The sequence below is a fragment of the Saccopteryx bilineata genome, chromosome 3 (genome assembly GCF_036850765.1).
Source record: "Saccopteryx bilineata isolate mSacBil1 chromosome 3, mSacBil1_pri_phased_curated, whole genome shotgun sequence".
Lineage (NCBI taxonomy): Eukaryota > Metazoa > Chordata > Mammalia > Chiroptera > Emballonuridae > Saccopteryx > Saccopteryx bilineata.
Genome location: NC_089492.1, coordinates 162,049,074 through 162,075,990, shown reverse-complemented (window position 1 = coordinate 162,075,990; position 26,917 = coordinate 162,049,074). Strand labels below are relative to the sequence as shown.

Here is a 26,917-nt window from a genome sequence, read left to right as displayed (position 1 = left end):
TACAACAATCTAGAAGAAATGGATAAATTCCTAGAACAATACAACCTTCCTAGACTGAGTCATGAAGAAGCAGAAAGCCTAAACAGACCAATCAGCAGGGAGGAAATAGAAAAAACTATTAAAAACCTCCCCAAAAATAAAAGTCCAGGCCCAGACGGTTATACTAGTGAATTCTATCAAACATTCAAAGAAGACTTGGTTTCTATTCTACTCAAAGTCTTCCAAAAAATTGAAGAAGAAGCAATACTTCCAAACACATTTTATGAGGCCAACATAACACTCATACCAAAACCTGGCAAGGATGGCACAAAGAAAGAAAACTACAGACCAATATCTCTAATGAATACAGATGCTAAAATACTAAACAAAATACTGGCAAACCGAATACAACAACATATTAAAAAAATAATACTTCATGATCAAGTGGGATTCATCCCAGAATCTCAAGGATGGTTCAACATACGCAAAACGGTTAACGTAATACACCATATCAACAAAACAAAGAACAAAAACCACATGATCTTATCAATAGATGCAGAAAAGGCTTTTGATAAAATACAACACAATTTTATGTTTAAGACTCTCAACAAAATGGGTATAGAAGGAAAATATCTCAACATGATAAAGGCCATATATGATAAACCATCAGCCAACATCATATTAAACGGCATAAAACTGAGGAATTTCCCCCTTAAATCAGGAACAAGACAGGGTTGTCCACTCTCTCCACTCTTATTTAACGTGGTGATAGAAGTTCTGGCCAGAGCAATCAGACAAGACAAAGAAATAAAAGGCATCCATATCGGAAAAGAAGAAGTAAAGGTATCACTTTTTGCTGATGATATGATCCTATACATCGAAAACCCGAAGGACTCCACAAAAAGATTATTAGAAACAATAAACCATTACAGTAAGGTCGCAGGATACAAAATTAACATACAAAAAGGTCCATAGCCTTTCTATATGCCAACAATGAAATATTAGAAAACGAACTCAAAAAAATAATCCCCTTCACGATTGCAACAAAAAAAAAATAAAATACCTAGAAATAAACATAACAAAGAATGTAAAGGACCTATATAATGAAAATTACAAAGCATTGTTAAGGGAAATCGAAAAAGATACAATGAGATGGAAAAAATATTCCTTGTTCTTGGATAGGAAGAATAAATATAATCAAAATGGCCATATTACCCAAAGCAATATACAAATTTAATGCAATTCCCATCAAAATTCCTATGAGATTTTTTAAAGAAATGGAACAAAAAATCATCAGATTTATATGGAACTATAAAAAACCCCGAATAGCCAAAACAATCCTAAGGAAAAAGAATGAAGCTGGGGGCATTACAATACCTGACTTTAAACTATATTATAGGGCCATGATAATCAAAACAGCATGGTATTGGCAGAAAAATAGACACTCAGACCAATGGAACAGAATAGAAAGCCCAGAAATAAAACCACATATATATGGTCAAATAATCTTTGATAAAGGGGCCAACAACACACAATGGAGAAAAGAAAGCCTCTTCAACAAATGGTGTTGGGAAAACTGGAAAGCCACATGCAAAAGAATGAAACTCGACTACAGCCTGTCCCCGTGTACTAAAATTAATTCAAAATGGATCAAAGACCTAAATATAAGACCTGAAACAATAAAGTACATAGAAGAAGACATAGGTACTAAAATCATGGACCTGGGTTTTAAAGAACATTTTATGAACTTGACTCCAATGGCAAGAGAAGTGAAGGCAAAGATAAATGAATGGGACTACATCAGAATAAAAAGTTTTTGCTCAGCAAGAGAAACTGATATCAAAACAAACAGACAGCCTACTAAATGGGAAATGATATTTTCAAACAACAGCTCAGATAAGGGCCTAATATCCAAAATTTACAAAGAACTCATAAAACTCAACAACAAACAAACAAACAATCCAATAAAAAAATGGGAAGAGGACATGAACAGACACTTCTCCCAGGAAGAGATACAAATGGCCAACAGATATATGAAAAGATGCTCAGCTTCATTAGTTATTAGAGAAATGCAAATCAAAACTACAATGAGATACCACCTCACCCCTGTTAGATTAGCTATTATCAACAAGACGGGTAATAGCAAATGTTGGAGAGGCTGTGGAGAAAAAGGAACCCTCATTCACTGTTGGTGGGACTGTAAAGTAGTACAACCATTATGGAGGAAAGTATGGTGGTTCCTCAAAAAACTGCAAATAGAACTACCTTATGACCCAGCAATCCCTCTACTGGGTATATACCCCAAAAACTCAGAAACATTGATACGTGAAGACACATGTAGCCCCATGTTCATTGCAGCACTGTTCACAGTGGCCAAGACATGGAAACAACCAAAAAGCCCTTCAATAGAAGACTGGATAAAGAAGATGTGGCACATATACACTATGGAATACTACTCAGCCATAAGCCATCAGATCATTTACAGCAAAATGGTGGGATCTTGATAACATTATAAGGAGTGAAATAAGTAAATCAGAAAAAAACAAGAACTACATGATTCCATACATTGATGGAACATAAAAACGAAACTAAGAGACATGGACAAGAGTGTGGTGGTTACCAGGGGTGGGGGGAGGGAGGACATGGGAGGGAAGGAGGGAGAGAGTTAGGGGGAGGGGGAGGGGCACAGAGAACTAGATAGAGGGTGGCGGAGGACAATCTGACTTTGGGCGAGGGGTATGCAACATAATTTAATGACAAAATAACCTAGACATGTTTTCTTTGAATATATGTACCCTGATTTATTAATGTCATCCCATTACCATTAATAAAAATTTATTAAAAAAAAAAGAAAGAAAAATGATAAATTAGACTTTTACACAATTCCTTTTTTCTGTAGTATATCTCTCTCTTAGTGGTGTGTAGGGTCCCTCTTCTTAGAATCCACTGGGTCACCTTATGGAGGAAATAATCCTCCCTCTCTGCTGAGGAGGGGTATGGGCAGACACCTGACTGTTCAAAGCTGCAAGGGCTTCTAGGAGTCATAAGGCCTTTAATCTTCCTATTTTCAGTGCCACATTCAGAGGTACATAGTCCTGCCATTTTCTGAGCCTTTCTGCGTCTCTACAGACAAATAAGGTTGCTTCTGGTCTCTCCTAAAATTAATCTGAGGATTTGGCTTTCTATGTTCTGCCAAGTCAGTTATCACTTATCCTGATTTCCAGCTTCTAAAATGTTGTTGACTTTGTCTCCTCTCCCATAGCCCTCAACTTTGTGACACTAAAAACCAATAATTTTACTGTTTCTTCTTTAGTGAGGTGTTAGGGCGTACATGTGTTTAATCTTCCATCTTTAACTGGAAGTTCATTTCAGACATTTTATTTCACTTGGGCTCTGTCCTCACCCTTCCATGAAGCTATACTTTTCAAGGTCACCAATAATTGTCCTACCAAATCTAATATACACTTACCTTTCTTTATCTCTTCTAATCTTTTAACATCATCACAGAGCAGATTGCTTTCTTGTGAAATAGTCTCCACTCTTGGTTTCCAAGTCATCATATTGTATTGCTCCACTTGGGATTTTGTTGAATATTCCTCCACCTAGCATCTAAATGTTGAAGTGCTTCAAGTCTCAGCTATGAACTACCTTCTTTCTTCTGTATGATTTCATTTAGTATATATGACCTAATGCTAATGACTTCTAAAATTTCATTTTCCAAATTATTTCTCTCTTATCCAACTGGGGGTTGCCAGATGGAAAGGGATGAAAAAGGTGAAGGGATTAAGTACAAATTCATGGTCATAAAATGGTTACAGTGATGTAAAGTACAGCATAGGGAATATAGTCAATCATACTGTAATGACTATGTATGGTGCAGATGGGTCCTGGAAATATCAGGGGATCACTTTGTAAAGTATATGATTGTCACCACTAGCCTGTTTACCTGAAATCGATACAAACTAATATTTAAAGCAAACACTAACTGAAAAATAAAAATTAAAAACAACCAAATGAATCAATCAATAAAGAATTCCTGTCCTGATCTCCACACTAACTCCAACCTAACCTAACTCCAAATTCCACTTGAATTTCTGATCAGCATCTCAAATTCAGTGTCCCATGTGAAGCTCATTATTTTCCCACCTAAGCTTATTTGTTCCCTCATCCATCTCTGAAAATGCCACCATCAAACCAAAAGGCTATTTCTTTCAGGTTTTCCTTTGTCCCACATGTTTGATCCATCATGTTTTGAGGGGTATACCTCCAAATATATCTCCAAGCCCCTCATATCTCTACTGCTGCTGTTGTCATCCAGCTGCCATCTTCCCGTTCCACTGCAGGGTCTTCCTGTCACCAACCTGCTTCCACTCTACATGTCATACGGCCCATAAGTTTCACCATCTTAGAACACCTCTCTGAACTTCAGAATGATCTATAAAAATCTTAATCAGATTTTAGAGGATGGTCTTATGCATCTTGTTCCTTTTTTTTTCCTAGAACCTACATAGTGCCTGGCACATAGTAGGTGTTTATTTTTATAAAAGAACTAACTAATTAGTTAATGAGACCAACAGTATTAATCAGAATAGTAGGTGAAAGCCAAGGTGTAAAAAAGGAGAAGAAAACTATAATATGGAAACTTAAACAGTGAGAATACCTATAGCTCAGAAACTTAATGCTGTTATGTCCTAGCAGCCAAAGAGAGTATGAAAACATCTTGCAGAGCTCTTTAATAGAAAGAAGGATATGTGCTCATCAGAAATAAACATACTATTTGTTTTGGGGACTTAAAATCAAAGGAATTTGCCTTTCAAAAAAAAAGTTAAGTAACAGATAGTGCCTTGCATTAAAAAAAAAAGGCAGCTAAAATATTCACCACGTATGTATTTTTTATAATGGCTCCCAAAGAATAGATGTAAAAGTCTAAATGCCACTCCATAAAAACACTCATAAAAGGGATGAGATTGGAGAAGTAAATGTATTATTTTGGTTATGCTACCAGTGTAAATTGAAAGCAAAGTAAACAGTTCTTTCCTCACATACTGTGCAATTCCATGCCTTTATACCATTCAAATAGCAGAGAACTGAAAGCTGCCGACAGCAGACTGGTGTTGAAAATGAAAACAAAAACAAAACCCACAGCTATCTTCTTCCTATGGACATAATTCCCCCTGTGATTGGCATGAACAGAAAACAGGATACCAAGCTGCCCACTATGCATTCTGTGGAGAGAGTGTTTTGGAAAAGGCCAGGGTTAGATCAGGTAGAAACAATACATATTAGAACAACTGCTCACCTCATTTCTCTGTATTGCAGCCTGGTGTAGTAGGGAGAACTCTGTGGAGTATGAAATGGTGACATGGAGTATGAATCCATGAGCCTGGACACCAGAACTTATGAACCATGTGTCCTTGGACAGATCTCTTATCTTCTCTCAGCCCCAATTTATGCTAAAAAAAAATGAGGATTAAAAAAATATTCATACCTATTTGTCTGGGACTTTAATGATGGCAAAATGAAATGACCTATATGAAGGCATGTAACTGTTCGCCTTAATTATTATCTCTCAGCCTTAATAAAAAATGCTTGAATAAGTGGCCCTATGCTTGCAGCCTAGTATTTGTTTTTCTGTACAAACTGCTGAAATCCTCAAAAAATAAATCTATTATTTATGCTCTCACCTTGACTAATAGTGAGGCAATAAGGGGAGAAAGAATAGGAAGGGACAGAGATGCTCTAGCAGGAGACTCTTCTCTTGGGAGGAAAAAAACCAACACAACAATGCAATTATTTTTATTTTCAGGTTCTTCAAGAAGCCAATCAGCAATACAAGTGTATTGATTCTTACTACCATACCCAAGACAACTCTTTACTTCTAGTCTTTCACAACCCAATGAATATACAACGTCTGCATTGTGAACATTGGAATGTTGCTCTTCACTCCAATGTTGGATTCAGGTAACCACCTTAGTTAGCTTATTTATCTTAGTTTAGTTAGTTTGTTATTACTTACTTATTTCGATTTTACTTTCTTAGCCTAAGCTGGATGGTTCAGCTCAATGAATACATTTGCATAGCACTGTGGATTCAGTTCCACTCTTCAAGGTCAGTATCTTAAGTATGCCAGGCATTGTGATAAACACTATACCAGTGAACTATAAACTATATCACTAAAGAAGACATCGTTCCTGGCCCCTTAAGTTTAGTGAAAATGTTATTACCTTACATTTAATTTATTTAGACTCCAGTAAAACTGCCTCTGAAAGATTCCATGTAAGGACTACAAAGCATGACATTCTGCATGCTGGTTTAGGGTAACTCCACTTGATCTGAGAAAGACTCACAGTTAGGGCAACTGAGTGACATATCAACACAGTGGCCAGGTTCCCAGCAAACTGAGGGCTCTCTAAATCAGTGGGGGTTTTTCTTCCAAGACTTTTAGTTATTTCTTTACTATCTTGAAATTTTTCTCTCTTTTCATTAATAATAAGGGCATTTGGGTATTCTTTTTAATACTGGTTAATATATATCCAGTATTATTATCTGTATAGCATTTAGTCAGAAGAAATGCAGAAAGATATAGGAATGGACTTATAGAATACTTGGGGGAACATGTTGTATGCGTGTACACACATACATGAAAACACTTTCCAAAGTCATAAAATTATTTTTAATTAAGGCAAATAATAGGTGTACCAAGCTAATATCTTGAACTATTAATCTGTTTTTCAGTTCTGTCTTTTATTGCCAGTAACAATGATTTTTGTTTCTTTTCCAAATCTTTTTTGCTAAGACTTTCAATGTAATTTTGAGAGGGCATCCTTGTATTATTCTAAGTTTTTAATATTTAACTGTTAAATATGTACTTTTGCTGTAGGATTTATGTCAGTTGTCCTTGGTAGTCCTCTCTTCTAACTAGTTTGCTGGAGTTCTTAGTCATAAATGGTTGGTAAATCATATCAAATGATTTTTCATGCATCAAGTTAAGTTTTCATATTTTTTCCTTTAACCTATTAAAGTGCAAAATTTCATTAATAGGTATTTTCTAGTGTTCAAGCAACTATATTCTTAAGAAAATTTTGATTTGTTCATTTTGTTATCTTTTTAATGTATTGCTGCATTTGCTCTGCTAATATGTTGTTTAGAATATTTGCATCTGTATTCATGGGTAAGATTCAGCTATAATTTTTCCTTCTTCAAATGCTCTTGTCTGGCTTAAAGAATGAAATTATATTAGCCTTATAAATTATCTGGGGAGACCCTGACCGGTAGCTCAGTTTGTTAGAGAGTCGTCCTAATACACTGAGGTTGCTGGTTGAATCCCCGGGCAGGGCACATACAAAAATCAACCAATGAGAGAAGACAAGATGGCGATGGAGTAGGCGGACATACCAACTTCCACCTCCCAGAGCCAAAGTGGATTACAAACTAATTTTAAGAACCATCATCTGGAAAAACCAACTTTGCACTAAACTAAGAGGACTCTTCAACCAAGGAACACTGAAGAAGCCACACTGAGACTGGTAGGAAAAGCGGAAACGCAGAGAGGGCTGCCCAGCTCTCTGGAGCGAAAGGCAACTGGGAGAGACTCACGTGGTAGGAAGTGAGTTTAGCAGAGAGGAGAGGGTCCTGAGTCTGAGGAACAAAGCCTCAGCCTGCAGCTCCAGAACCTAGAAGAGGCGTAAGGACAGTATTTAGCTGGAAACAAGTCAGGATACTGTTTGTGAGAAAGAGACTGATTTCTCAGACCAAGAATTCTTCTTAAAGGGACTGTGCAGAAAACCTCTCTCACAACCACTCACCTGGGGCTCCAGGAGACAGGGAGAGAGGAGAGGACCAGAGCAGCGGGAAGAGAGTGTAATCTAGGAGGCACAGGCAGAAATATTTTGAGAAACAGCCACCCTAACCTCTGGGACGAGTCCCACCCCAAATCTGAAATGAATATTTCCCCTGGAAACAGCAATACCAACAAAGGGAAGCAGGACACCAGCCAAACAAGCTCTCCCATGGCACTCAGAGTAGAGTCACATAGAAGGAGGGAGCTTTCAGGACTACAGTAGTGAGTGTTAAAGTCTGAGCTGCGGTGCCCCCACCCACACAGCTGAGGGCTCGCGAGGGCGGGCGGTGGTGGGACGCAGAAGCGCGGTTCTGTCGGCAAGGGCGGAAGCCAGCTAACCACCATTGAGGACTAGGTGTGAGCTCAGTCTTGTCCAGCTGGGGAGGAGGGGACATGCAAAAGTAGTCAAACCGAGCTGCGGGCCGCCTGCAATACATCTGCAGGGGAAGGGTGGAAACCCCAGAAAGGGAAGAGACCTGCCTTTAAGCAAGGGTGCAGGAGCCCAGCTTTGCCCTGCCCACTGAAGCTAGGCTTATGGCCTGACTTGGGAGCTGGCTCCTCCCGCGGGGGTGGAGCAAAAAGCCCAAATCAGGTGGAGACCCGCAGCTGAGCAAAAGTGCTCACCCCTGCCCTTAGTGCCAAACATAACACCACTCACAGGGGTGGGGTGAAGGCCAAGTCCACTGAGGCTTGTACACCTGAGCACGTGATCACAGCCACTCCGTGAAGGAGAGGCGGAAACCACAGCAAAAGCCCCAGTGGGCAGGCACCAGAAATACCCACCCAAACACCCTAGGCTGCAACAGCAGAGGGGGTGGCGGGCCTGCAGACAGACCACAACCAGGGAACACAGAGGCCACACCCAGTGGACTCCAGTGGCCAAAACCTTCTTTTGAGAAGGCAGAGAAATGAAACACAAATGAATCAAGAGAAATCCCCAGAAAAGGACCTGAATGAGTCAGATATAACCAAATAACCAGATTCAGAGTTTAAAATAACGATTGTTAGGATGCTCAAAGATATTAGAACAACAACAGATGGTCATTACAAACACCTAAATAAAGAGATAGCAAATATTAAAAAGGACATTGAAATAATAAAAAAGAATCAGTCAGAAATGACAAATACAATATCAGAAATAAAGAACACAATAGAAGGAATTAAAAACAGGATGGATGAAATGGAGAACCGAATCAGCGAGTTAGAGGACAAGATAAATAAAGGCATGGAAGCAAGCACAAAAAAGAACAGAGACTGAAAAAGTCTGAGGAAACTCTAAGAGAGTGCTGTGACAACATGAAGAAAAATATAATCCACATCATAGGGGTTCCTGAAGAAGAAGAGAAAGAACAAGGAATAGAGACTTTGTTCAAACATATCATAACTGAAAACTTCACTCAATTAAGGTAGGGAAACATCTCATATGTTCAAGAAGCACAGAGAACTCCATTAAAGAGAAACCCAAAAAAATCTACATCAACATATATCATAATTAAAATACCAAAGCTAAGCGATAAAGAGAAAATATTAAAAGCTTCTAGAGAAAAAAAGACTATCACCTACAAAGGAGCCCCCATAAGGATGACTTCGAACTTCTCAACAGACACACTTGAGGCCAGAAGGGAATGGCAAGAAATATTCAAAGTAATGCAAAACAAGAGCCTACAACCAAGACTACTTTATCCAGCAAGGCTATCATTTAAAATTGAAGGAGAAATAAAAAGCTTTCCAGAAAAAAAAACTCAAGGAATTCACTACAACCAAACCAAGGCTGCAAGAAATGCTAAGGGACATGTTGTAACAGATCAAAGGAGAAAAAGAATATAGCAAAAGAGGAATACAGTATTAAAGAATAAAATGGCAATAAACAATTACATATCAATAATAACCTTAAATGTAAATGGATTAAATGACCCAATCAAAAGACATAGGGTAGCTGTGTAGATAAGAAAACAGGACCCATACATATGCTGTCTACAAGAGACACACCTTAAAACAAAAGATGCACGTAGACTGAAGGTAAAAGAATGGAAAAAATATTTCACGCAAATGGTAATGAAAAAAAAGCTGGAGTACCAATACTTATATCAGACAAAATGAACTGTAAAACAAAGACTATAGTAAGAGATAAAGAAGGTCACTACATAATGATAAAGGGAGCAATCCAACAGGAAGATATAACTGTTATAAATATCTATGCACCTAATATAGGAGCACCTAAATATATAAAGCAGACTTTAATGGATTTAAAGGGTGAGATAAACAGCAATACTATAATAGTAGGAGATTTCAATACCCCACTAACATCACTAGATAGATCCTCAAGAAAGAAAATTAACATAGAAACAGCAGACTTAAAGGACATACTAAGTGAACTCAATTTAATAGATATCTTCAGAACCTTTCACCCTAAAACAGCAGAATATACATTCTTTTCAAGTGCTTATGGTACATTCTCTAGGATCGACCACATGTTAGGACACAAAAGTGGTCTCAACAAATTTAAGAAGATTGAAATCATATAGAGCACTTTCTCTGATCACAATAGCATGAAACTAGAAATCAAAAATGAAAAATACTCAAACACTTGGAAACTAAATAGCATGTTATTAAATAATGAATAGGTTAACAATGAGATCAAAGAAGAAATTTAAAAATTCCTAGAAATGAATGATAATGAGCATACATCAACTCAAAATTTATGGGACACAGCAAAAGCAGTACTGAGAGGGAAGTTTATAACATTACAGGCATACCTTAAGGAGCTAGAAAAAGCTCAAATAAACAACTTGACCCTGCATCTAAAAGAACTAGAAAAACAACAGCAAGTAAAGAGCTAGTAGAAGGAAGAAAATAATAAAGATCAAAGCAAAAATAAATGACATAGAGGCTAAAGAAACAATACAGAGGATCAATGAAACCAGGAGCTGGTTCTTTGAAAAGGTAAACAAGATCGATGAACCAGACTCACCAAGAAAAAAAGAGAGAGGACTCAAATAAATAAAATTAGAAATGAGAGTGGGGAAATAACAACTACCCTTATAATTCTTACAAAATATTGTAAGAAAATACTATGAAGAACTGTACTCCAAAAAGCTAGATAACCTAGATAAAATGGACAAATTCCTTGAAACATATAATCCTCCAAAAATTAATCTGGAAGAATCAGAAAAGCTAAACAGACCAATTACAACAAGTGAGATTGAAACAGTTATCAAAAAACTCCCCAAAAAGAAAAGTCCTGGGCCTGATGGCTTCACAAGTGAATTCTACCAAATATTCAAAGAAGAACTAACTCCTATCCTTCTCAAACTATTTCAAAAAATTCAAGAGGAAGAAAGACTTCCAAGCTCCTTTTATGAGGCAAGTATAAGTCTGATTCCAAAACCAGGCAAAGACAACACAAAGAAAGAAATTTATAGGCCAATATCCCTGATGAATTTAGATGCAAAAATCCTCAACAAAATATTAGCAAACCGGATCCAGCAATATATGAAAAAAATCATACACCATGATCAAGTGGGATTTATTCTTGAGAGGCAAGGCTGGTACAATATTCACAAATCAATCAATGTGATTCATCACGTACACAAAAGGAAGGAGAAAAACCACATGATAATTTCAATAGATGCAGAAAAAGCATTTGATAAAATCCAGCACCCATTCATGATCAAAACTCTCAGCAAAGTGGGAATACAGGGAACATACCTCAACATGATAAAGGCCATCTATGACAAACCCACAGCCAACATCATACTCCATGGGCAAAAATTAAAAGCAATCCCCTTAACATCAGAAACAAGGCAGGGGTGCCCCCTTTCACCACTCTTATTCAACATAGTCCTGGAAGTGCTAGCCACAGCAATCAGACAAGAAGAAGAAATAAAAGGCATTCAAGTTGGAAAAGAAGAAGTAAAACTATCATTATTTGCAGATGATATGATACTGTATATAGAAAACCCTAAAGTCTCAGTCAAAAAACTACTAGACCTGATAAATGAATTTAGCAAGGTGGCAGGATATAAAATTAATACTCAGAAATCAGAGGCATTTTTATACACTAACAATGAACTGTCAGAAAAAGAAATAAAGGAAGCAATCCCCTTTACCATTGCAACAAAAAAAAAAATAAAGTACCTAGGAATAAATTTAACCAGAGAGATTAAAGACTTGTACTCAGAAAATTATAAAACATTGATAAAAGAAATCAGGGAAGATACAAACAAGTGGAAGCATATACCATGCTCATGGTTAGGAAGAATAAACATCATTAAAATGTCTATATTACCCAAAGAAATTTATAAATTCAATGCAATACCAATTAAAATACCAATGACTTACTTCAAAGATATAGAAAACATAATCCAAAAATGTATATGGAACCAAAAGAGAACACGAATAGCCTCAGCAATCTTGAAAAGGAAGAATAAACTGGGAGGTATCACACTTCCTGATATCAAGTTATACTATAAGGCCACTGTACTCAAAACAGCCTGGTACTGGCATAAGAACAGGATATAGATCAATGGAACAGAACAGAGAACCCAGAAATAAACCCACACCTTTATAGACAACTGATATTTGACAAAGGAAATAAGGGCATACAATGGAGTAAAGACAGCCTCGTCAACAAATGGTGTTGGGAAAATTGGACAGCTACCTGCAAAAAAATGAAACTAGACCACCAACTTACACCATTCACAAAATAAACTCAAAATGGATAAAAGACTTAAATGTAAGCTGTAAAACCATAAGCATCTTAGAAGAAAACATAGGTAGTAAACTCTCGGACATCTCTCGGAGCAGTATATTCACCAATTTATCTCCATGGGCAAGTGAAATAAAAGACAGGATAAACAAATGGGACTATATCAAACTAAAAAGCTTCTGCACAGCTAAAGACAATAAGAACAGAATAAAAAGACAAACTACACAATGGGAGAATATATTTGACAATTCGTCTAATAAAGGGTTAATAACCAAAATTTATAAAGAACTTGTAAAACTCAATACCAGGAAGACAAACAATCCAATCAAAAAATGAGCAAAAGAAATGAATAGACACTTCTCCAAAGAGGACATACAGATGGCCAATAGGCATATGAAAAAATGCTCAACATCACTAATCATTAGAGAAATGCAAATTAAAACCACAATGAGATATCACCTCACACCAGTCAGAATGGCGCTCATCAACAAGACAACACAGAATAAGTGCTGGCAAGGATGTGGAGAAAAGGGAACCCTCCTGCACTGCTGGTGGGAATGCAGACTGGTGCAGCCACTGTGGAAAACAGTATGGAGATCCCTCAAGAAATTAAAAATCGAACTGCCTTTTGACCCAGCTATACCACTGTTAGGAATATACCCCAAGAACACCATAGCTCTGTTTGAAAAGAAGAAATACACCCCCATGTTTATGGCAGCATAGTTCACAATAGCAAAGATCTGGAAACAGCCCAAGAGTCTGTCAGTGGGCGAGTGGATTAAAAAGCTTTGGTACGAATATACTATGGAATACTACTCAGCCATAAGAAATGATGACATCAGATCATTTACAGCAACATGGATGAACCTTGATAACATTATACTGAGCGAAATAAGTAAATCAGAAAAAACTAAGAACTATATGATTCCATACATAGGTGGGACATAAAAATGAGACTCAAAGACATGGACAAGAGTGTGGGGGTTACAGGTGGGGGGAGGAAAGGGAGGAGTTTGGGGAAGAAAAGGGGCACAAAGAAAACTAGTTAGAAGGTGACGGAAGACAATTGGACTTTGGGTGAGGGGAATGCAGCATAATCAAATGTCAAAATAACCTAGAGATGTTTTCTCTGAACGTATGTACCCTGATTTATCAATGTCACCACATTAAAATTAAAAAAATACTAAATAAAAAAATCAACCAATGAATGCATAAGTAAGGGGAGCAATAAATCAATGTTTCTCTCTCTGTTTCCCTCTCTTTCTTCCCTCCCCCTTACTTTCTCCATATATAAATTATCTGCGGAATGTTCTCTCTTTTTGTTTCTATTTTGTGATTTTCTGAAAGAATTTGTTCAAGACTAAGATATATGTTTCTTTGGTGTTTGGTTAACTTGCAGATAATATCTGGATTATCAATTTCATTCTTTTCATGATTATTAGACTCTCCAGGTTTTCTATTTATTCTTAAATTAAGTTTGATAATTTATATTTGTTTAGGAATTTGACCATTTCTCCTGTTTTCAAATTTATTGGCATAAAGTCTATTATAATATTCTCTTGCTTTTTAATGTATTACATCTATCTGCATTCCTTTTTATTTCTAATATTTTTAATCAGTAATTTCTCTATATTTTTGGGGATCAATCTTGCCAAAGGTTTATTTATTTATTTATTTGTATTTTTCTGAAGTTGGAAACGGGGAGGCAGTCAGACAGACTCCTGCATGCACCCAACCAGGATCCACCCGGCATGCCCACCAGGGGTTGATGCTTTGCCCATCTGGGGCATTACTCTGTTGCAACCAGAGCCATTCTAGCGCCTGAGGCAGAGGCCATACAGCCATCCTCAGTGCCCGGGCCAACTTTGCTCCAATGGAGCCTTGGCTGTGGGAGGGGAAGAGAGAGACAGAGAGGAAGGAGAGGGGGAGGGGTGGAGAAGCAGATGGGCGCTTCTCCTGTGTGCCCTGGCCAGGAATCGAACCCGGGACTCCTGCAGGCCAGGCCAACGCTCTACCACTGAGCCAACTGGCCAGGGCTGGTTTATCAATTTTGTTAAATTTTTTTAAATCAACTTTTGGTTTTAATCCTCCTTTTTTATTTTATGTAATTATTATCTCATCTTAAATATTCTTATTATTTCCTCTTTTGTAATTTCTTTGGATTATTCTGATTTTTTTGTCTAACTTCTTAAATTAAAAGCTTATTCAGGATTTTGAGTTGTTTGTTGTTTATTTTTTTGTTGTTGATTTATAAATATTTAAGGCAAAACCTCTTTCTGAATACCACTTAGCAATACTACAAAATATCTATTGACAATGTTTTTACCTTTTATTTCTAATTTTCATCATATTTTCTTATTTGACCCATGGATTACATAGAAATGTGCTTTAAACATTTTGCTGTGCATTATATCTGTTATAGTTTATAATTCAAGATATAGTAGTCAGATAACATGTTTTATAGAACATGAATTCATTGACATTTGCTGTATTGTTTAATAGATGGTCAGTTTATATAAATGCTCCATTTTGCATGATAAGAAAGTATAGTCTCTAGTTTTTCATTGCTGGGTTGTATTTTTGAAATATTAAACATTTTTTCCTGATTTTTGAAAACTTGGTCAATTGATAAGAAAAATGATTTTTCTAAAACTTAATGTGTGATGGTACATTTGTCAATTTGTTCCTATAATTTTATCAGTCTTTTACTTCATGCATGCTGAGGTTATATACTAAACAAATACAAGAGAGAATTGTTATGTCTTCCTGGTTAAGCTTTTAGTATTATGCAGTTTTTCTCTTTATCTCTACAATTGCTTTTGCTTTCAAATTTATTGTTTGATGTTGATATTGATATTTATATATGTAGACTTTATCATGTGTATTTTCGTGATAGTGATAAGCTATACAAACCCTTTTCTTTAATATTTTATCTGGTATATCCTTTTTTATCCATTTACTTCTTGTAAAATATATTTTTAAAATATAGTCTGACAATATTTGCCTCTTAATTGAGAATTCAATTAACATGTTTGGATTAATTTCAACCATTTAATTTTGTCCTTTTTATTTCCTTTTTTCAGTTACTTTAATTTTTTCTTTGTTTTATTTGGATTAATTTCACATTTTTACTTCTACTAGAATGACAGTAATATACTCCATCTTTTAGCTCATTCTTTAGAAATCATGATACGCTATTTTTAAACAGCAAAGTCTAAAGTCATTGTGCCTTTGCCTTCTCCCCAAATATGTAATCACAATAGAACACTCTAATTTCATATATTCTAATTCCACATTGTATATTATTGTAGTCTAAAACTTCAGTTCATCATAATCATTCACCCTGCTAATTAGACAGTGTTGTTATTACTTGTTTTTAAAGCTGAAGTTTGTGTAACTTAACATATGTTACCATTTTATTTCCCCTTCTTCCTAAAGTAAGGGCTTTAATAATTCCAATGATGAGGATCTTTGCTAACAAAATTGGGTTTGCTTCTATTGAAAATATCTGTATTTTAACTTTGTTTAACCTTGTTTATAATTTTGCTCTGGACATAATTCTTGATTGATAGTTAAATTCTTTTAAGTACAATACATTGAAAGGAATTTTCCCATTGTATTCTGAATGTCTCTGAAGCTCTTAAGATATAAACATCAAAGAAACCATCAACAAATGAAAAGACAACCTATTGAATGGAAAAAGATATTCACCAATGATACATCCAACAAGAGGTTGATATACAATATTATAAAGAGCTTATATAACATAACCCAAATAAAACCCTGAACAATCCAATTTAAAAATGGGCAGAAGACTTGAATAGATATTTCTCCAAAGAAGGCATACAGATAGTCAGTAGACATATGAAAAGATGCTCAGTATCACGAATCATCAAAGAAATGGTGTCAGGTGGACACTAGAATTATCAGGAGAATCACTTTGTAAATTATATCATTGTCTAACCACTATACTGTGTACCTGAAACTAATATAAAATAATATTGAATGTCAACTGTAATTAAACAATATAAAAGGACATATAAACATCATGATAATGGGAACAGTTACAGACATGTTCTGTAAATTAGAAACAGGACAGAAATAACCATTTTTACCAATCTATGCAACATTTAATGAAGATCTAAATCAGCAAAATAAACTCATAAAAGTACTTTAAAGGTATAAGAATTGAAAGGGAAGAAAGGGAAATGTCGTTGACAGTTGAGGTTATTATCTACACAGGAAAATTTCAAAACAATCTATTGAAAATATGAATTAATGGAAGAAATTACCCGAGATCGTATTTTTAATTGCACATTTGTGCACCACAAGAAATTGTTAGAAAATGTAATGCTTAAAAAAGAAAAAGATAGCATTGACAATAAAAACAAAAACTATAGTTTTCCTAAAAGAGCTGAGCCCTAAAGTTTCTTATGTAAACCCACCCCTTTGCCAAAGAAAAGCCATGCCCTTTGCCACTCCTCATCCAATTAAAAACATGAGTTCTGCTTTGCTTCAGATATTTCATATTAAGTAATAAAACCCAATATACCAGTATATTTATTTATTACCTAGATTTTATCACTTAATAAAATAGTTAAATTTATATAATTTTTATCTTTCAGTAATCTATTTTATAAAATACATTTTATAATTTCTCAGTGATTTTTATAATATTCTTTCTAAATAGTTTTTATGACCTGATTCTTTAGCACAGGATGGTTGTGGGTTCAAGTTAAGAACCAGACTTGCACAATTCCCTAGGCTTTAATCAAACTCTTTGTTCATTTAGTTTTATGAAAGAATACAGGGCAGGAAATAAAGCTTAGCCAGCACTTTCCTTTCATCAAGAGGCTGAGCAGCTACCCCAATACAGTACACTTGCTTCTTCTGCTTTCCTCATCCCCATGTTTGCACATGGCTCCTGAAGATGAGCACGAGGTCCTGTGGCATCCCTTCATCCAAAGAAGCTACAGCTTCAGTTTCCCACCAAGACCTACATGCCAACTCTCAGCTGCCTCATTGAGGTGCAAGCCCACAGATCTGGGGTTTCAGAGCATAACACAAAACAGAACATTCCATGTTTATCTTAACCATAGTTTCCAGAAATTAGGCAGTACTGTCAGAAGTTGGACTGCAAGGTTCTTTTCCAAGGCCCTGTTGCTAATCCCTTGCTGATACATATAGAAGCTTACATAATGTAGTATATTATTTCATGAAGGGTAAGAACACTTCACATGGAAAGCCTTTTTGAGCTAGTGGTTTTCTAGGGGATGGAGAGTAGAGCCCAATAGGAGAGATGATACTGTGAAAGGATAGAGAATAGATTACTTACAGCCTTTTCAGTTCTTCCAAAGTTCATCCTTTATTCAGGTTTTCTATTTCTTCTTCAATTACTTTTGGTAATTTATATTTTTCTGTAGAATCATGCATGACTTCTAGATTTTCCAGTCTACTGGAACACATTTAAATGCAGTATTCTCATGATTAACATTTGTTTCCAAGAGAGATGTACTAATGCCTGTCTTTATGGTTATAGCTTTGTCTATTTCTCCTTTCTGTTCTGTATAGGTACTGTGTATGTATGTATAAATTTATTTTTGAAACTATTTTTAGAAGTTTCCTTCTTTAATAGATTGCAACATGATAAAAACGTCCTTCAGTATTCATTTTTAATTTAACCATGTTTGATATTAATAATGTTGAAAATTCTCTTTTATATAAGAATTTAATTATATAACTTTCTCAGTCATTTTACATGTCAACTAGAAATTGTGTTTCATTGTATTAAAGAAAAATTGACTATCATGATTAAATTAATAAGTGGATTATTTTTCTCCTGTAACAAGAAATCTAGAGTTGGGCAGTGTCTCAGGGTAGTGTAGCTCTTGCCAAAAGTTATGGACCTGGGCTTCTTCTGGCTTCCTAGTCAGCATCTGCCATGCTTTTATTTTTCTATATCATTTTGATTTGTAGATACATGTATTTAAATATCAGTTTGAAATTTTTAGCCACTCAGAGCCTCTGTTTTAAAAAGATTTTAATAATTATAAAAATATTAAAAATCTCATAATTTAACCTATTCACTTTTATTCTTATTGATAATGTGTTTGGCCTCATTCTTACCATTCAATTTTATAAATATATTTCTATTTTAAGATTAATCCCTTTTCTTTCTTTTTTCAGATTATTTGTTTATGCTTTGCATGTGGTTTTTTTAAAGTTATACATTCTATTTATATTCTTCTAGAGGTTACACTTACTCTTTTCAATCACATATTTAATCATTTTTGTATTATATACAGAGTTAATGAGTATTAATACCATTTTGTTACCAGACTACAATCAGTCCATGGTTGGAGTCACCCACACCTGCAAGAATCAATAAGCAGAGACTGGGTCTGAGAGAGAAACACGCATCTTTAATTATGATTGCCAGCAGCCTGAGAAGACAGAAGGCATAGTCTAGCCCAAAGCCTGCCTTACTATCTTGGTTGTGAAGGCTGTGTGTATACTTGTTTTGTTTTTTTGGGTTTTTTTGGTGACAGAGAGAGAAAGAGAGTCAGAAAGAGGGACAGATAGAGACAGACAGACAGGAAGGGAGGGAAATGAGAAATATCAATTCTTTGTTGCGGTTCCTTAGTTGTTCATTGATTGATTTCTCATATGTGCCTTGATGGGGGGGGGGGGAGCTACAGCAGACCGAGTGACCCCTTGCTCGAGCCAGAGACCTTGGGCTCAAGCTGGTGAGCCTTGTTCAAACCAGATAAGCCCACGCTCAAGCTGGTGACCTCAGGGTCTCGAATGTGAGTCCTCCACATCCCAGTCCGACACTCTATCCACTGCACCACCGCCTGGTTAGGCTGTGTGTATACTTTTTCAGGGGAGGTTAGTACAATGAGCTGCATGTAGTTAATCCCATAGGAGTCATGAGGCAGGATGGCTGGTGCCCAGAATCCTAATCTCTGTTCCGGGACATCAAGGTTGTTCCAATCTAATCAGGGTCCTTATTACTTCTTGGACCCAGTATTTTTTTTATCTGCATTCTTGCCAATGGGAGTTCCATCCCTGGATTCTGGGTTTTTGGTTGAAATGTACATCTGACTTAAGAATGAAAATGATCACTCTAGTTTCTGTGTTGAGAATAGATTACAGGGGGTGAAGGGTAAAAACAGAGAAACCACTTAGAAAGATATTGCTTCAGTCATAGCAAGAGGTGATAGTGACTTAGACCAGGAAGATAGCAGTAAAAGAAGTGAGAACAATCAGTTTTTGAATATATGTTTTTAAAAATTATTTGAATTTTATAATAGCAAGAGGAGTCTGAGGCCCTGTCCAACTTGCTCAGTGGATATCGCATCAACTCAACATGTGGATATCCAGTATTCAATCCCCAGTCAGGGCACACATGAGAAGAGACCATCTGCTTCTTTCCTCTTTCCTCTTCCCCTCTTGCAACCAATGGCTCAGTTGGTTCCAGCATCACCCTGGGCACTGAGGCTAGCTTGGCTAGTCCAAGCATGGGGGAATCTCAGTTGATTTGAGCATCATCCCCAGACAGGGGTTGCCGGGTGAATCCCGATCAGGGCACATGTGAAAGTCTGTCTATCTCCCCTCCTCTCACTTAAAAAAAAAAGTGTGGGGAAATAAGACTAGACAAGATTAACTTCCTGTTCAACTGGAAGTGTAGACCTGCCATCAGCTAAGGTACAAAGCTCAGGGCTCTGAAGGGCATTTTGGAGTGGAAAATGGAAAGCACATTCAGGACATGCTGAGTTTGCAATGTTTTACCTTTCAAATGACTTTGAGTACAATAAATCATAGTCTACAATGTTCAGTTTATTTCTTAAAAGGGATCAAGAATTAAAGAAAATTGTAAAGCAATCTAAGTGTAGAATCCATCTAGCTTTTTTAAAAAAAATTAGGCTTTATTTTCCACAAATGACAATGATTAATCTTATCATCAAACCTATATATTTCAACCTATTTCCTCAGAAACAACTTTTTTTGGACATTCATTTGTAAGTATCCATAGCATTTAGTTCAAAATAATTACAATAACCAGTATAAAGAGGACAAATGGATTTGGAAACAGATATGACTGAGTCCTGGTGAACAGTAGCTCTGCCCTGTGCATGCATGCAGGAGCAGCTTTGGGCACCATAGGGACACAGTGGGTGTGCACAAGCTAGTAAGCTTTATAGCAAGACTCAAGTGTTTCAGTTAGCTTAGCAAATCATTTAGAGGATGGTCAATTAAAAGTTTTTATTGTACTATAAAATTTCCCTAAAAAGAGATTTACCATAAAACTCACCAACTCATGGTCTTAAAAGTGACTTTTTTCTCCAAAATGTCATCAACTCTTGGTATTACCAAACTTTTTAATCCTTGACTTGGGTGGAGATATCTCATCTTTTAAATTTAGTGTCTTTAGTTGTGAATGAAGTTAAGCATTTTTCATATTCTCACTGGGTATTTGCATTTGGCTACTTTGTACAAAATACATCCAGGATATTTCTAAGTCTGTTATATTTGTTACATGGACAATTTAGGATTAGTCCATTTGCTCAATCAGCATTTTTTTTTCTTTTCTGAAGTGAGAAGCAGGGAGGCAGAGAGACAGACTCGCATGCACTCAACTGGGATCCACCTGGTATGCCCACCAGGGGGTGATGCTCTGCCCATCTGGGGCCCTTGCTCTGTTTGCAACCAGAGCCATTCTAGAACCTGAGACTGAGGCCATGGAGCCATCCTCAGCGCCCAGGCCAACTTTGCTCCAATGGAGCCTTGGATGTGAGATGGGAAGAGAGAGATAGAGAGAAAGGAGAGTGGGAAGGGTGGAGAAGCAAATGGGTACTTGTCCTGTGTGCCATGGCCAGGAATCGAACCCAGGACTTCCACACACTGGGCTGATGCTCTACCACTGAGCCAACTGGCCAGGGCTGCTCAATCATTACCTTAAGTATTTGTTGACTTTAATTAATAATAGCTCAATTGTCATCTACTCTTCTTTGCTTTTTTAAGAAATTTTTTGGAACTTGTTACAAAATTCATCCAAGATTGGATCATACAAGAAGAAGCTGTATATCAGGAATCTAAAATGGCTGAGGAAATCAGTAAGACCAAGAGTGAGCTGAAATTGAAATCTTCTATTAGTAGCAAAACTGGTTCTTCTAGCAAACCGTATTCTATTAAAAAATCTAAAAGTAAGTAAGCAGTTGAACTAATACAAGTCCAAAGAGACTCTCCTCTTTTTTAATCAATATCATAGGATTAAACAGTTGCTCACAACATTGCTGTGACTCTTAACTTTCTCTAAAAAACAGAGTAGCTGCATTCCCAATATGATTAGATCATACCTGAATGGGATACTAATCCCACTTCCTGCCAGATCAAATGTGATGTTAGGGAAATGCTAAGTATCTTTTTTTTTAATTTTTATTAATTTTAATTTATTGTGTTAACATGGATTGAGGTGTCCCACTCAGTATAACACCCTCATCCCCTACCCCCATATTCCCTGTTACACCCCCTTTGCCCCCCTACCCCTGACTCCATCCTCCCTTTCCCTCTGGGATTTGCTGTCCTGTTATCTGTATCTATGTGTTATGTATATATAATTTCACTAATCTCTTCACCTTCTCTGATCCCATCCCCTCATCCCCCTTCCCTCTGACAGCTGTCCCTCTGGTTCCTTTGACCCCGCCTCTGCCTCTATTCCATTTCTCAATTCACTTTGTTCATTAGATTCCATATATAAGTGAGATTTTATGATATTTGTCTTTCTCTGCCTGGCTTATTTCACTTAGCATACTAATATCCAGGTCCATCTATGTTATCACAAAAGGTAAGGTTTCCTTCTTTTTCATGATCATGTAGTATTCCATTGTGTATATGTACCCCAGCTTTTTAATCCACTCTTCCACTGATAGACACTTGGGGTGTTTCCATACCTTGGCTGTTGTAAACTATGCTACAATAAACATTGGGGTACATATCTTTTTTTGAATCAGTGATTTGGTATTCTTAGGATGTATTCCTAAAAGTGGGATAGCTGGGTCAAAAAGGCAGTTTTATTTTTAATTCTTCGAGGCAATGCAACATTGTTTTTCACAGTGGCTGAACAAGTCTGCATTCCCACCAGCAGTGCAGGAGGGTTCCCTTTTCTCCACACCCTGGCCAGGATTTGTTGTGTGTTGATTTGTTAATGAGTGCCATTCTGACAGATGTGAGGTGGTATCTCATTGCGGTTTTACTTTGCAACTCTCTGATGATTAATGACGTTGAACATTTTTTCATATGCCTATTGGCCATCTGTATGTCCTCTTTGGAGAAGTGTCTATTCAGTTCCTTGGCCCATTTTTTAATTGGATTGTATACCTTCCTGGTGTTGAGTTTTAGAAGTTCTTTATAAATTTTTGTTATTAACCCCTTATCAAATGTATTGGCAAAAATGTTCTCCTATTGTGTGGGTTATCTTTTTATTTTGTTCATGGTGTCTTTTGCTGTGCAAAAGCTTTTTAGTTTGATATAGTCCCATTTGTTTATTTTGTCCTTTATTTTATTTATCTGTGGAGATAAATTAGCAAAAATATTGCTACAAAAGATATCGGAGGGTTTACTGCCTGTTTTCTTCCAAGATGTTTATGGTTTTGCACCTTGCATTTAAGTCTTTTATCCACTTTGAGCTTATTTTTGTGAATGGTGTAAGTTGGTGGTCTAGTTTCATTTTTTTTCGTGTACCTGCCCAATTTTCCCAACACCATTTATTAAAGAGACTGTCTTTTTACTGCATGGTATGCTCTTACCTCCTTTGTCAAATATCAATTGAACTTAAAGATGTGGGTTTATTTCTGGATTCTCTATTTTGTTCCATTGATCTGTATGCCCGTTGTTATGCCAGTACTAAGCTGTTTTGATTACAATGACCTTGTAGTATAACTTGATATCAGAAGTGTGATACTTTCCACTGTATTTTTTCTTTTCAAGATTTCTGAGGGTATTCGTGTTCTTTTTTGATTCCATATAAATTTTTGGAATATGTGTTCTATATTTTTGAAGTAAGCCATTGGTATTTTAATAGAAATTGCATTGAATTTATAGATTGCTTTGGGTAGCATAGACATTTTAATGATGTTTATTCTTCCTATCCATGAACACGGTATATGCTTCTGCTTGCTTGTATCTTCCTTTATTTTTTTTTTTCAACGTCTTATAATTTTCTGAGTACAAGTCTTTATCTCCTTGGTTAAATTTACTCCTAGGTACTTATTCTTTTTGTTGCAATAGTGAAGGGGATTGTTTCCTTAATTTCTCTTTCAGACAGTTTATTGTTAGTGTATAAAAATGCCACTGATTTCTGAATATTAATTTTATATCCTGCCACCTTATAGAATTTTTTGACAGAGACTTTAGCATTTTCTGTGTACAGTATGATGTCATCAGCAAATAATGATAATTTTATTTCTTATTTTCCAATTTGGATGCCTTTTATTTTTTCTTCTTGTCTGATTGCTGTAGCTAGTACTTCCAGAATTATGTTGAATAAGAGTGGTGAAAGGGGGCACCTCTGCCTTGTTCCTGATCTTAAGGAGATTGCTTTTAATTTTTGCCCATGGAGTATGATGTTGGCTGTGGGTTTGTCATAGATGGCCTTTATCATGTTGAGGTATGTTCCCTATATTCCCACTTTGCTGAGAGTTTTGATCATGAACAGGTGCTGGATTTTATCAAATGCTTTTTCTCCATCTATTGATATAATCACATGATTTTTATCCTTCCTTTTGTTTATGTGATGAATCACAATTATTGATTTGTTGTGCCAGCCTTGCCTCCCCAGAATGAATCCCACTTGATCATGATGTATGATCTTTTTGATGTATTGCTGGATCCAGTTTGCTAATACTTTGTTGGGAATTTTAGCATCAGTGTTCCTCAGGGATATTGGCCTATTGTTTTCTTTCTTTGTAGTGTCTTTACCTGGTTTTGGAATGAGGATTATGCTTGTCTCATAAAATGAGTTTGGAATTCTTCCCTTCTCTTGAATTTTTTGAAGTAGCTTGAGAAGAACATGTGTTAGTTCTTTGAATGTTTGGTAAAAATTTGCCTGTGAAGCCATCTGGTCCAGGATGGCTTTTGTTTGCCGGGAGATTTTTGATAACTGTTTCAATTTCATTTGTGTAATCAATCTATTTAGGTTTTCTGATTCTTCCAGATTGCATTTTGGAAGATTGTAGGTTTCTATGAATTTATCCATTTCACCTAGGTTGTCCAATTTTTCAGCATATAAATCTTCGTAGTGTTTTCTTACAATTCTTTGTATTTCTACGGTGTCAGTTGTTACTTCTCCACTTTCATTTCTAATTTTATTTATTTGAATCCTCTCTCATTTTTTCTTGATGAGTCTGGTTAAAGGTCCGTCAATCTTGTTTACCTTTTCAAAGAACCAGCTCTTGGTTTCATTGATCTTTTGTATTGTTTTTTTTTTTACCTCTATGTCATTTATTTCCACTCTGATCTTTATTATTTCTTTCCTTCTACTTCCTCTGGGCTTTATTGTTGTTGTTTTTCTAGTTCTCTTAGATGCATGGTTATATTGTTTATTTGAGCTTTTTCTTACTTTTTAAGGTATGCCTGTAGTGCTATGAACTTCCCTCTCAGGACTGCTTTTGCTGTATTCCATAAATTTTTAGTTGTTTTATGTTCATTTTCATTTGTTTTGAGGAAATTTTTTATTTCTTCCTTGATCTCATTGTTAACCCATTCCTTATTTAATAACATGCTATATAGCCTCCAAGTGTTTGAATGTTTTTCAATTTTTCTATTATAGTTGATTTCTAGTTTTATGCCATTGTGATCAGAGAAAATGATTGATATAATTTCAGTCTTCTTAAATTTATTGAGACTTTTTTTGTGTCCTAACATGTGGTCTATCCTAGAGAATGTACCATGAGCACTTGAAAAGAATGTATATCCTGCTGCTTTGGGTTGAAGGGTTATGAAGATATCAGTTAAAATTCCAGCTGATCTAGTGTGTCCCTTAATTCTGCTGTTTCTTTGTTAATTTTCTGTGGATCTGTCCATTGATGTTAGTGGGATATTAAAATCCTCTACTCTTATGGTATTGCTGTCAATCTTCCCTTTTATGTCCATCAAAATCTGCTTTATATATTTAGGTGCTCCTATATTAGGTGCACAAATATTTACAATGGTTATATCCTCCTGTTGGATTGCTCCCTTTATTGTTATGTAGTGACCTCCTTTATTCCTTACAATAGCCTTTGTTTTAAAGGCTATTTTCTCAGATATAAGTATTGCTACCACAGCTTTTCTTTTTATTTCCATTTGCATGAAATATTTTTTTCTATCCCTTCACTTTCAGTCTATGTGTATCTTTTGTTCTGAGGTGGGTCTCTTGTAGACAGCATATATACGAGTCCTGTTTTCTTATCCATGAATCTAGCCTATGTCTTTTGATTGGAGCATTTAATCCATTTACATTTAAGATTATTATTGATATGTATGTATTATACTTATTTATTGCCATTTTATTCTTTAAATTTACAATCCTCTTTTTCTCTATTATTTTCCTTTGTACTTTTTACAGCAGGCCCCTTAACATTTGCAGTACTGGTTTGGTTGTAATGAATTCTTTGATTTTTTTTGTTTTGTTTGGTTTGGTTTTTTTGTTTTTTGTTTTTTGTCTGGAAAGCTTTTTATTTCTCCTTCAATTTTAAATGATAGCCTTGCTGGATAAAGTAGTCTTGGTTATAGGTTTTTGTTATGTATCATCTTGAACATTTCTTGCCAATCCCTCTGGCCTCAAGTGTTTCTGTTGAGAAGTTGAATATCATCCTTGTGAGGGCTCCTCTGTAGGTAATTAACTGCCTTCCTCTTGCAGATTTTAGTATTCTTTCTTTGTCTCTTAACTTTGGCATTTTAATTATGATGTGTCTTGGTGTAGGCCTTTTTAAGTTCCTCTTTAATGGGACTCTCTGCACTCTTGAATTTCTGTCACTTTTTCCTTCATCATTTTAAGGAAATTTTCAGCTGATTTATTCAAATAGGTTTCCTATCCCTTGTTCATTCTCTTCTCCTTCAGGCATCCCTGTGATGAGGATGTTGTCTCTTTTTATGTTGTCATAGAGGTCTCTTGGAGTTTTTTCAGTCTTTTTGTGCCTCTTTTCATTTAGCTGCTCTGCTTCTGTGCTTTCATTTATCTTGTCCTCTAAATTGCTGGTTTGCTCCTCTGCTTCATCCAGCCTGCTGTTGATTCCTTCTATTGCAGTCTTCATTTATGATATTGTATTTGTCATTTCTGACTGGTTCTTTTTTATGATTTTAATGTCCTTTTTGCTGTTTGCTATCTCTTTATTTAGATTTTTATTAAC

General features: G+C 36.0%; 1 protein-coding gene across 1 annotated transcript in view; it reads left to right on the top strand.

The window, feature by feature from the left end:
* SPAG17 (sperm associated antigen 17) overlaps window positions 1–26,917 on the top strand; it is a 301,342-nt gene that overhangs the window by 146,638 nt on the left and 127,787 nt on the right. The window contains exons 18-19 of the mRNA XM_066268112.1: window positions 5,786–5,940; window positions 21,552–21,733. Coding sequence (XP_066124209.1) covers window positions 5,786–5,940; window positions 21,552–21,733 — 337 coding nt within the window. The remainder of the gene's footprint in view (window positions 1–5,785; window positions 5,941–21,551; window positions 21,734–26,917) is intronic.